Below are 12,972 nucleotides of genomic sequence, written 5' to 3' on the forward strand. Positions count from 1 at the left end.
ATGAAAAAAATAATCCTCATAAAAACAAAAAGCACTACAATACCAAAACAAAGTGAAACAGAAAACAAACACACTCCAATCTATCAAAAAACCACTGCCTCCTTAATAGAATGGGATATAATTAATCAACTGCTGATGATCCCATTTTTACTTGCAATTGTGCCAATTAATATAAAATAGAAAAACAACATTTCTTGATTCTGAAACAGCTTGTTACTAAGCACGTGTATACTAGGATACTTATTGTGATGTCATCCACATCACAAGCTAAAGGATCAGGAGAATATTCATGAGTCAGATGTAGGCCACAAAGAAAAAGAAAAAATGCTCAATAAACTGACATTTCCAGCACATCCAATCAGTAAATAAATGCTTTCAGCACCCTAGGACACATCTTTCTTTTTAATGCACATTTCTAATCTGGACCAATCTGTTTTACCCCATCTCTTCTGCTCACTAGATCTGTGTCTTGGCTACATTTCTTTTATTATTATCTGCACACTGTGATGCACACTATCCTACTTCATTTCCCTGTACATTTAGGACTATTTTAGCCACCCTTGCCAGTATTTTCTATATGGTATAATACAGAGGTGGTATTCAGCAGGTTCTGGAGAACCAGTAGCGGAAATTTTGAGTAGTTCAGAGAACCAGCAAATACCACCTCTGACTGGAGATTTTACGGTATCCTTCCCCTGCCATACCCACCAATCCACACCCTGTTTGGGGTATGACATACAACATTTTCTTGAGTTAAAGGAGGACTCAACACTCTTTAAGCTGTAAGCCTTTAGCAATGGAATTTACTGAAGTAAACCACGTCCCAAGGTCATTTGCTTTCTCATAAGCACTTACTACTGTTTCCACGTTAACCTGTACTTCATAGACCAGCACAGAGAAGTTCTCCTACCTGTTTTCTGTACCTGCAGCTCCCTTTTTGCTTGCTCCAGAATGGATTTGATAGCTTCATCAGAGCCAACTTCTGTAGCTCGGATTCTTGTGGTAATGTTACCTGAAGAGAGGAGAAATGATCAATCGTTGAGCAACCTTTTGAGAATTGATTTTCTAAGCCACAAACTGGTAGCTTGACTCAGTGAATTACTCCATAAAATCTAAAAGATGAACCAATGAATAAAATCAACAGCTGTGGCTGTATTTTACCTGCCTTCTACTAGTTTTGCAGCTATTTAGAATTTCAAACACCCTCTCTTTTAGCTTGCCCCTGCTTCTGTCCTTAGTCACATCTCACAAATGGGTCACTTTCCTTCACAATCACAATTATTTCAAAAAGAATACAAAAGACAAGTGAATTGCTTGTCTGGATACTGGACCAATGAAGAGAACATACATCTAACTGATGCACTGCTTTCATATATTGAGCCTAAAATCTAAGTGCCTATGGAGATTCTCAGTCATCCGGGTCATAGTTGCCCCAGAGGTGCTTTTTCAAAAGACAACTGGATTTCTTTGTTTTTCCTTGAAGACATTTTGCTTCTCATCCAAGAAGCCTCTTCAGATCCCGAAGAAGCTTCTTGGATGAGAAGTGAAACATCTTCAAGGAAAAACTAAGTCCAGTTGCCTATTGAAAAAGCAACTTTGGGACTAAAATCTAAGTATAGATTTGGTACCATGAAGATTTGCATTAACAAAGTATCATGATTTGTAAATCATGATTCAGAAGTTGGCGTCATGCATGAGTTACTGAGCTGGCTTATTCCAGTCTGATTTTATCTCCTCTAAGCAGGAGAAGTTTTTCCTGGATCCCCATGCACAGAGGATCTGCCCCACTTGCTTCTTTTCCAGGGATTTTCTGGGCATAGGAGCCAGGACCTGATACTCCAAGTCAGGAGTGTCAAACTCGCGTCATCACGGCGACGTATTACAGCTTTCCTCTCCTTTGCTAAAACTGGGTGTGGCCAGCATGTGATGCATCTGGCCCGCAGGCCACGAGTTCGATAGTCCTGCTCTAAGTACTCCACTAATGTGTTTTGCCTCATCAAACTCACTGCAAATTTAAGATAACATGGCAACGTTTGTGAGCAGCAAACTCTTACAATAAGGATATCAAACAATATTTTATATAGCCTGCTGTTGAAAGTCGAATGGACCAGTTCCATCCAAAGCACAAACAGTTCCTGAACACAATGTGCAAGACGTTTTTCCTTGTTCGTGTTTTTTTTTTAAAGAAAATCTACCAAACATTAAAAAAGCAAAATATATCCAAATATAACCAAGTTTTTTAGACAGGAATTTTTTTTTTAAAAAAAATCAGACATAAGGAGTGCATATTGGAGGGGGCAGTGCATTTGAATTATTTTGGTCGTTTTCCAAATTGGCGATATGCCTAAGCAGCATTCAAATCTTCCTTTAAACAAGATATAGCTCAATGCTTGCTTTTAAAAGATGTAGAGTTCAATGGAAGCAGACCAAATGCACTTTAATGGGAGGCGGGGGTGGGCTGCCTATAATCTTATATTATCAAGCGCTTCCCATTTTCCAAAGGCTGCAGGTAGAAAAATCCAACTGGCTCCTTTCCACACCCACTCAATTAATAGCGGCATCATTCATCAGAATTTTCAGCTTTGCGCACATCATTGAAACTATATCATAACCACATTATAAAAAAGATGTTGAGACTCTAGAAAAAGTACAGAGAAGAGCAACCAGGATGATTAGGGGACTGGAGACTAAAACATATAAAGAATGGTTACAGGAACTGGGCATGGCTAGTCTAGTGAAGAGAATGATCAGGGGAGACATGATAGCAGTCTTCCAATATTTGAGGGGCTGCCACAGGGAGGAAGGGGTCAAGCTATTTTCTAAAGCACCTGAAGGCCAGGCAAGGAATAATGGATGGAAACTGAACAAGGAGAGATTTAACCTGGAAATAAGGAGAAATATTCTGACAGTGAGAACAATCAACCAATGGAACAGAAGTTGCCCTCGGAAGTTGTGGGAGCTTCATCACTTGAGACTTTCAAGAAGAGATTGGACTCTCATCTGTCAGAAATGGTGTAGGGTCTCCCGCTTGGGTGGGGGGAGGTTGGACTAGGTGACCTACAAGGTCCCTTCCAACTCTGATTATCTGTTATCTGTTTAAATGGATGGAAATATTAGAATAACGAGATCTATCTGGCTTGTGCTGTCCTAGCATTCACCTGTGAATTCAGGACTTTTACATACAGTACGTGGGCTATTTAGGACGACTGGTGTGTAACAAGAGTCAAAGATGCAGGTGGGTGAAGATTCAAATTCCCAATTCTACTATCAAAGATCCTAAGGCTATACTTGAACATTACTTTCCTTAAAATTATTTTTTCCAAGAACGAAACAATGAACAGTTTCTGTAAGAAGTCCATGTCAGGTGAGCTACAGTAACATGTCAGAAGGAACCGTTCTTCTTTATGCAGGTTAGTGTAATTCTATTTATGGCCCTGAGTTCAAAATAGGATCAATACAAGTATAGCAACCAAGTAATAAATTCCTGCAAAACCACTGGGGTTCAGGACACATGGTACTCAGCAAGAATAAACAATTAACTGAAACTATTAAAAACTCATATTTGCAAATACCTCTTCCTATATAATTAAAAATATTAGGAGAGGGGCAAACCCTTCTAAAGCCCAGCAGCTTCTCTGACTATCTGGAGGAAATCCTTCAGAATATCCTCTCTAGTTGTAGAAGATTGGCCATCTGTCTTTAAGGACTGCTCCTGTGAGGCATTCTAAGTCCAGTTTATTGAAATAGCAGCCTTTCAGAAATAGGGAGGCAGAAGGACAATCCTAACCCTCTTTGCAGTCATTAGACAACTTAAATTTCCCTTCAGAAGTTAGTCAACTCCTTGTTTTATCATTTCTTAATTAAAATGAGACACTGAACATAAAAGACGGAATGTGCTTAAAAGTTCCAAATGCTTATGTGCCTTCATTACCCAGTATTTAAGACAATTATCCTGAGTTTAAAAGAAATCTGAAGTAGCGCTAGAAGGCACAATGGTGATTTCATTTTGTTTAATAATGTAAGAATTTATATTACTATTTTCCTTAGTATTTAAACAGCTCCATCCCCACCAGGCCTTAGTACATCCATTGAAGAACAGTCCATTCAGGGCACCTTCTGTCTGAAAGAGTATCCTGCCCAATTCTCCTTTGCAGAGTGAGAACCCCACCAGGGGAGAATGGGAGATCTTGAGCTGCCCTTCTATTAGCAACCCGTGGATGGCCTAGTTATATCTCCATACCACAGACTTCTGCAAGAATATGCAGCATACACTGTGGTGTTTTTTTTTTAAAGCACAAATTAAAAATAAATGCATCAATGCACCCAAGCCAGCACATGCATACTTTATGTGACCAGCGCTCTGATGAAGCTGTGCCTTTCCCCCCCACAATTTGTGCTCTATTCTTATCAGTATTATCACACTTATATTACTTATTTTTATTATTAATCTTTTAGTGTTGTGGAAATCACATCCAAAATGGCTTATGAGGAAGGGCATGTTTTGGGGACCATCAGCTGATGGGGCTTAGAAGGAAAATCTTTTCTGTCATGGTCCCTACCCTTTGAAACATCATTTCCCCTGAGATTAGATTGGCCCTGTCCCAGTTGGCCTTTTGGCAGGCCTTGAAAACTTGGCTTTGTGCTCGAACCTGGGGCCCTGCACATGGGTTAAAGCCCATCTCCTGGTTGTATGAATGATGCCTGGCTGCTCTGTCTTTCTGTCTTTTATGTTTGTTTCATATTTTGTGTCTTTTTATTATTATTGTACGTCGCCTAGAGTCGCACAGAAGTGAGCGGGGAAGCCATATAAATCAAGGGAGTACAATAAAATAAGGTATTCGCTACAGAAAAATCAAACAGCCAGAAAATGTACAACTCTGAACATAGGAAGCAGTCCTGTTAAACGCTGAATTTAAAAGCAGCGGATCAAAATGTCAAACCTGCTGAACTTAAAAATAAAAATTAACAATGAAATAGAATAACAGCTGGGGAGTCTCAGATTCCCTATCCCTAGTCAAAATACTCATGTAGGAGAAAGCGAGTGTATAAAATACAGATCATGTTTGCATAACAAGCTTAGCTATAGATAAAATGGCTGGTAAATATTTGCTGATTATTCAATGATCAGGTGGGATTGTTAATGAGCCATCCATGGCTTCTTCAGCTAAACCTCTCTGTGCTGTGCAAAATAAGGATTTTTAGTCTTGTTCAGCCTTGAAACAAGCTAGAGAAAGAAATGGAAACCTGTAGCACATTTTCTTGGTTCATGCTAAGACAGGAATCTAACTTGAAAAACCCATTAACAGATATTTGCAGTACTCCAATCCAAAGTGGCAAAGATGCTTTGCTCATTTGGAGCTGATGTTGTATGGTCAATGTGTCTGTAGAAAGCCCCTTATTTTGAAATCATGCTGTTTTGATGGGTGGGCTATGCATGGTAGGTGCACATTCTTAGGAAAACGTGGTGTTAACGTGTTTACTCATTAACAGGAATTAAGAAAGCATTAAGAAGAGAGTGGTATGGTGTGAACATGTGTTGCTCCTTCCTCCTTAACTTAGACTTTAAGGATTTAAAGAAGGACAAGCATTAACATTCATATCTGGAAAAAAAAGAACTTTGAGGAGTAATCCAATGTAGGTGGATCATTGGCTTTTTGATAAATAGAAAGTAATAGGTGAAGCTAGGGAAAATTGCATTTAATACTCAGGTACTTAGCACAGGCGCCCCTATATACCAATGACTGTACCTCAAGGGGACCTTCTATTAAAAGTACTGACATCTGCAGATGATTCAACTGTCATTGACAGTGATGAGTCTTCATATAGATGGGATTTTACCACTTCCTACTATATTTGACAGCAGATGATCAGCAAAAAGAGTCCTTCAAGTTTTGGGGTTCTATAATCTCCCAGGACTTGAAATGGACACCTAATATTAGAACCATCATAAAAAGGCATAACAAAGAATGTTCTTCCTGCATAACTCAGGAAGTTCAGATTGCTCCAGGAGCTGCTGGTACAATTTTACAGAGGAATTATTGAGTCTGTCATTTGTACTTTTACAACTGTCTGGTTTTGTACAACAACCAAATAAGACAGGTACAAATTCCAACGGATAGCTAAGACTGCAAAAAGAACAAGTGCAACCAGCCTGTCCTCCATAGAAGACCTGTATATTGCATGAGTCAGATGGAGGGCTAAGAAAATATCTGCAGGCCCTTCATATCCTGGACATTAACTATTTCAACTCCTTCTCTTGGGATGGTGCTAGAAGGCATTTCAGTCCCAAACAACTAGACACAGGAACAGTTTTTTTTTCCTCTTGTGCCATCTCTCTGCTGAACACCTAAGTCTCACATTACTATCTTATGTTTATGTGTATTAACCATATAGTATGGCTGTATTATTGTTTATGCTTCTTATTACCAATACCAATCATACTAATATCTTATTGGTATTATTATTATCACCATTCTGTTGATTTGCAGGTACACTAAGAGCTTCTGCACCAGAGACAAATTCCTAGTGTGCCTAATCACACTTGGCCAAATTAAAGTCCTCTACTTCTGTTTGAATTTCTGTTCTATTCATTTTAGTCCAGATCCCGAAACAGAACAGCATACTGCAATCTGAAACAGATTTGCTCAGAAACAAGTTTAAATGATCTTGCAGAATAGATGGAATTATGATTATAACCTTACTTTCCTATTTTAAAGAAAAGAACCGCAACTAACCAAATAAAAGTTTCTACAATACTGGTGTAGTGATTCTACACATGCAAAACTGGGTTATAAGCCATTCTGAGAAGAAATCTAAATCTATGATCTCAAACAACTTTCTTAAAGTCACCAGAGTTTATGAACTATACTTGGTTCAAAACTAGTCACATTCTGGCCACTAGCCATATTATGCTACATTGTTTGAATGCTAAATTAAGTCCTATTTTGTTAAGGTAGTTTTTGAGCAGGAACTACATTCAGCATAGAGATAATGCTACTTCATTCTTTCTTTCAAGTTCTCAAACCCTTGATGGTGTTTTAGCATCACATTTGCTATCAGATATTGTTTTATCTAGCTGAAATGGCTTTGCATCTCGGTACACACTTCTACATCTCTATGTCTATGATAGAACACTTCGCTCAACATTCAAGCCACAGAAGGAAAAAAACGTGGCTTGCATTGTTTAAGATTCACAGCAGCGTCAAATCTACACACACAAACACTTAAACTTTTCATGCCAATATCACTTTTGACTGTGAATCTCAAACACTAAGAAGGCTACAAAAGCCAATATGATATGATAGGTTACACATCAGACTTGAACCAATGGTTCTGCCATGAAATTTACCATGTGGTCACTTGTAGGGATTATTCCCTACATGGGATAAAAATGGGGTTATTCCCAAGAACGTTGACCTGAGCTCCTTGAAGAAAGCATAGAAAATTAGTGGGATTGACAGTAGGGGAGTGCAGCTTTGCCTGAGTGAGACAGTTTATTTGAAGGAGCCAGGTTAGTATAGCAGAAGGAGAGAAAAGAGGGGATGAGAGATCTGGATGCTAACCCTTGGTTTGTTTTATACTTACTGCACCAGTACAGATATAGCATGGACTCTTTGCCAACCACCATTTACTTCTTCCTCTTTTCCTTATCCAGCATCAACCTGATTTTATATTACCTGCGCACTGGCACTATGTGGATGCTAATCAGTGTTGACCTCAGAAAGAGTGTTTGTAGACCTCTACTTGCTTCAAGCACTGATTCTCAGGATAACTTTGGTCAGCACAAAGTACGGTCTGGTTTAATTGAAATGCGAAATCCTGCTAACGCAGGGAACAATGGAACTAATATGGAGAGGAATAGGAGGGAAGAAGTGATTTCAAACGGAGCTTGGATGGAGTCCATGTTACGACTGCACAGGGCCCACTGTCTGTTTTTCCTCTCAGATTCCAGGCCAGAATCAAACTGCACCCCCTTTGTGTTTATGCCAACAACAATTAAGACGACACACAACTAAGCACACTTCACTTTCCAAAGATCAACCGCAAAGAGAAACACCTGCCTGTGACGTACCTTCTGACCCATTTCTTCGTTTCGGTACTTCCTGAAATAGCCTGCTCAGGTTCTGGCCTGGATTCTCTGTTGAAAAACAAGTCGGGTAAGAACAAAACAATCAGGGGATGGTTCTTCTTATAACTTTGGGCTTTGTGAGATGAAACAAGAACTGCCTAACATTTATAGGGGTTGGAGTAGGGGGAGAGGAAGGGAGTGGACAGTGAGCAAGGGCAGCAGTGAAATCAAGCAGCTCATAAACCTTTTAGGCCTGGCTATTTTGAAGAAAAGAAGCAAGGCAGACAACTGGTTAATAAAGATTACAGCTACTCATCAAAAGGAGATTAGAAAGATATAAACAAACATCTAAAAAGGTACAAAAAGACAGAGATGGGTCAGTAATTCTTACAAGAGAGGATGACCCCAAGGAAGGGAACATGCTGTAAGATGCTATAAACACTTCTTGGCAATCTAGGGAAGCTCTGCTTCAAAAAAGCACATCGCACCTCCTCAAATCCCCATTCTCTTTAAAGCTTCCCTTCCAAATGAAATCACATGCTTAGAAAGGAAAGCGATTCCCCTTTAGGAATTGGGAAGGGGAAATCTCCACCTGCAATATTATTTCATACAAACACCGGCCAAAATGGTTTGTTCCAAAACGAATATCCAAAGTATCATGCAATATAATAATGAGGAGGAACAAGCCAACCATAGCAGTTAGCACTTTGTGAAAATAAAAAAAAAAAATGGGTAGGAAATTGTTGACAATGATGATCCTTATTCTGTACTGTACTGATTTTTTTTGTAAAAAAAACAACAAAGCCATGTGATGTATTGTTATCCTATTTTAAATTATGAGTGGCAGAATATTGGTCAGAATATGACATATCCTGAGAGGGAGCTAAGCAGAGAATAACTGGCTCTTCACTCCAGGCCTCATACAAGAATGAGACTATAGAGAACACAGGGAATGCCCTTTGCACATTGCACTCATATATTAAGTCAGCACTAGACAATTGTGCATAACCTTTCTGTGCTCAGGTGCAAGTAACTGGGTTCTCATTGGCTACTGTATTAACGGTGCACTGTATGAGAAAATGTATGTGGCTAAGAATACATGTTTTCAGTTCTCAGAGTTATAGAGAAAAAAATGACAGCTGCAGTTGAGTGTTGCCTGCTTGTTTGCCTCTACACCAGGGCTGTCAAATTCCCGGCCCATGGGCTGGATGTGTGACGTGCTGGCCATGCCCACACCCGGTTTAGCGAAAGGGGAAAAAAAATCCTGATACGTCACATGACGCCGCTGTGACGCCGTGATTGACACCCCTGCTCTACAGGGACCAAGGAAGACATTTTACTTTTAATGGAGAAAGAAACAGCTTTCCTACTTTCTCCATGCAATGTATTTCCAGCATTTCCCATCCTTGGATGAGGTCTTATGCCATATCAAACTTCAGGGATAGTTACAAAATATACAGACATTTTACATTCCTGAATAAAATGGGAATGCTCCGGTTTGCAGCATGTACAGACCAGAATTCTTTCTGTCCCTCTGTAAACCCCATCCTTGAACAGTAACCTGGCTAATGAACTCTTCTACCTTTCAGAATTATATAGTTTGATCTTAAATGTTATCTTATAAGATGGTGTGAATCTTGACCAGTTTCAGCCCTGTGCTATGTTTAATATTTACTGCACGATGTCTGAGCCATATAAGAAGTCTCCCCTGGCTACATATTTACACTTCTGGCTCAAAGGTAAATACAGTGAACACATGGGTGCAAATTCAAAGAGTGAAAATCATGCTATATAATAGGAGGACAGCAGTTATACCATTAAAAAGGACATTTCTGAATCGAAGGAAAACCCACAAGATCTGATTATATTTATGAACGTACGATTGAGACCTGCAATTCTCCTGTAAAGGAACACTAATTTTACAAGTGGGATGGAGCTGGCATCTCACTCTCTTCTCTCACCTCTTTCTATGATTGTACAGCGAATAAATGCATTCACATCAAGTCTGTGTTTCAAAGCCCAGTGCCATCTCTTCCGTTTATGCATATACTTTATATTCCCAAGCTACTGAATCTCAAAAGCTGTGTGTGTCTGTGTGTGTGTGTTTCTCTCAAGTCTTTACACTACAGGTATAAAGCAACCACAGCTAGGGCGGTCAGCTCAGTTGTTAAGTGTAGTGGTCGCTAAGTGTAACTGTGATCTTACTTCAAGCTTTTTTTTTCCTTTACAGATCTGCAAAGGTAGTAAAAGTGAGGACTGGTTGCAAAGATTTCTCCCCGCTCCCATCGCCATTGTAACTAGAAATGATTGCTGTACAAGGCAGTCACTAAACAAAGACTACCTATGCACTTTTCTTCTAACAAGGACTATCTATGCACTTTTCTTCTATTATCAGCTGATGTTGGTTTCACTGTGCTTATCAAACTGATACACTGCCAGAATCAATTTCACAGTTTGCATTTTATATCTTCCTGAGGTATCATTCCCTCGCCTCTCTTTTACTGCAAATTGCCAGACAACACTGATAACTGTCCAGGATATAGATTTAATAGTTTAAAGTAAATAAAGCATACGATAAATAATTCTAATATAGCGCACCTCCCAAATGTATATTTGGAGAATAGGTGAACCTTTGATCTTAAAAGATGAAGATTAGCAGTGGCTCTCCCAAATTTCTCCCCAAACTGCTACCTAAGATACTTTCAACTGAGGAACGGGACCTTCTGCCTCCCTTTCCTTTACATTTACATTGAGTTTGCAATCTCGCAAGAAGTTGGTCATTGGATTTTTGGTGGGGAAAAAAAGTAAATTAAAATTTACATAAATCTACATTCTATGGACATGATTTCGAGAGATCATACTTTTAGTGATGACGGTGCTAAAAATAGAGGTAAGGTTTAGAAACTATAACCCCTGGACAAAATCATCTCTGTATCACAGGGGCAACTTCTAACTCCACTCATTAAAAACGCTCAATGAGACTTTTTATCTGGCCTGATTCTTCCTTGTACTGTTATGCATCTCCCTAAACAGCCAGACTTCCCACCAGCTTCTTTTGTCATATCTGAATCTGCATGGCCCCAACAGACCATAATAAGTTCTGAGTGTAGCAGCCCAATGGACCTGATGGCTTATAGGCAAGAGGGCTAGATTTACAAATGCTCAGGAGATCCCACTGTAGCTGTTGCAGAGACGGTGAAATGTAACGGCCCTCCTTTATTAGAATTCATTTCAAATATTACTGCATTTTCCATTGGTAATCAAATGAGATTGGCCGAAGGAATCACAAAGGATCCTACTACAACTTTTACTTTAAAAAAAAAAAAAACCTCTCCTGTAATGTATGCATAACAAACCAAAATTAATAGGGATCAGGTACTGATAAAACCTGCTTGGAGTGGAGCTCTCATCTCACAATCAGGAGGCTGTGAGTTCGATTCTAGGTAGAGGCAGATATTTCTCTCTCTGGACACACTGAGAACATAATCTGCTAAACAAAACTCCGCAGTGGCAACAGGAAGGGTATCCGGCCATTAAAACACTCTGCTAGCTCCATTCAGTTGCCCAGACTCCACCCCGCGATGGATTATAGGGTTGTTAAATGAAGATGATGTCATGATAAAACCTGCCCTGCTGTGGCTTGATCAGGGAAGATCTGCAAAGTTTCCTACAAAGTTAAACTTAATTTTAAAAAAAAAAGCAGCCCTCCTTTCACTGCTGCCCAATGCATGAGAGATAGTTTAAGAGGTATACTCTCAATCAGCTTACACAGGTCTCAGCCCATTGGAATCAGCCCCACAGAAATGAAGCTGCCCCGGTGGTCCTTTTTTCTGTTTGCAGTTCACACCCATTCCTATGGAGATGGAGCGCAATCCTTAAATGCCTATCTTTTACTCTGCTATTCCCGCTTGATTCCTAGCAAGGGCCTCTCTCGATTTCCCCCCCACATTATATACTGAATACCAAGCAGACAACTTTAAACACACAGACAACCTTCTCTTTTGACAGTGTCCCCTATCTAGACAAACATAGATGCCAAAAGAGAAGCTGGAGGCTACTGCCCCGTGACTCACCTCTCTGCCTGCCTTGGATGCTGCGCAAAGCCAAGATGTTCTGCTCATCAGAAAGGAACTGCTTCATTTTATGGAATGGCTCCTTGCCTCTCACGGTCAGCTTGTTCCACGGTTTAGGTCGTGCCAGAATCTCACTCACAGATCCTTGAGAAAGTCCCAAGACATAGTGTCCAAAGATCCGCTGTCCGATATTGTGCTTGATCAATTGCTCTTTGACCTGACGTGCAATTTCGGCTGTGTCTATCTCCTCACCTTCTGAGGTGCTGCCGGTGCTTTCGGATTGGTTGGGTGATGGGGCCATGCCGTTGACGTCCGGGCTTTGTTGCAAGGGGCTTTGGGAAGATATGGAGTTTGTGCTGTAGGGACCTACTGAAAAAATCATGCTTGTGCTTCCCGCTTCCTGCATTGCCTTGGTGTAGAAGGACTGCATAAGTTGGCGCTGGAGGAGAGAGTTTAGTGCAAATTTTCCTGTAGAAGCCAGGGGTAAGCCGGAGCTTGCCAAGGATGAGCTGAAAAAGTCTTGACTTAAACCCGTTGGTGAGAACTGGTGTGTACCATTAGTATTGGAAGCCTGCTCCCCTGCATTGCGGGGCAACTGAGGAGGAGGGGAGGCCGGCAAGGTTGCAGGACGCTGACTCTCAGGCTGGTCTTTCCCTTTTCTCCTGGCTGACCCTACAAGGAAGGTCAAACATAATGCATTATGGGGGATCAAAAAGAAGGGGGGAAACCAAGACCAAAATGCAGAGCTTGCCCCACAAAAGGGAAAAATAGTGCAGGTTGCGTTTTGTTTTGTTCTTGAAATAAGGGCCAATGAAGAAAGTGGTTTGGGTT

General features: G+C 40.3%; 1 protein-coding gene across 6 annotated transcripts in view; it reads right to left on the reverse strand.

Annotated features, from left to right (window-relative positions):
* The window catches only part of CUX1 (cut like homeobox 1), a 335,407-nt gene that overhangs the window by 99,759 nt on the left and 222,676 nt on the right, over positions 1-12,972 (reverse strand). For 4 of the 6 annotated variants that reach the window (XM_087926764.1, XM_087926745.1, XM_087926758.1 and 1 more), the window contains 3 exons: positions 12,142-12,813; positions 8,072-8,137; positions 911-1,012 (listed from right to left, as the gene is read on the reverse strand). The exons of 1 other annotated variant lie outside the window; for it this stretch is intronic. In XM_087926764.1, the coding sequence (XP_087782890.1) occupies positions 911-1,012; positions 8,072-8,137; positions 12,142-12,813 (840 nt within the window). The remainder of the gene's footprint in view (positions 1-910; positions 1,013-8,071; positions 8,138-12,141; positions 12,814-12,972) is intronic. One more of the 6 variants, XM_087926755.1, reaches the window with a different exon arrangement.

Source organism: Pseudonaja textilis, chromosome 1 (assembly GCF_049901715.1).
Source record: "Pseudonaja textilis isolate UNSWEBS1 chromosome 1, rPseTex1.2, whole genome shotgun sequence".
Taxonomy (NCBI): Eukaryota; Metazoa; Chordata; class Lepidosauria; order Squamata; family Elapidae; genus Pseudonaja; species Pseudonaja textilis.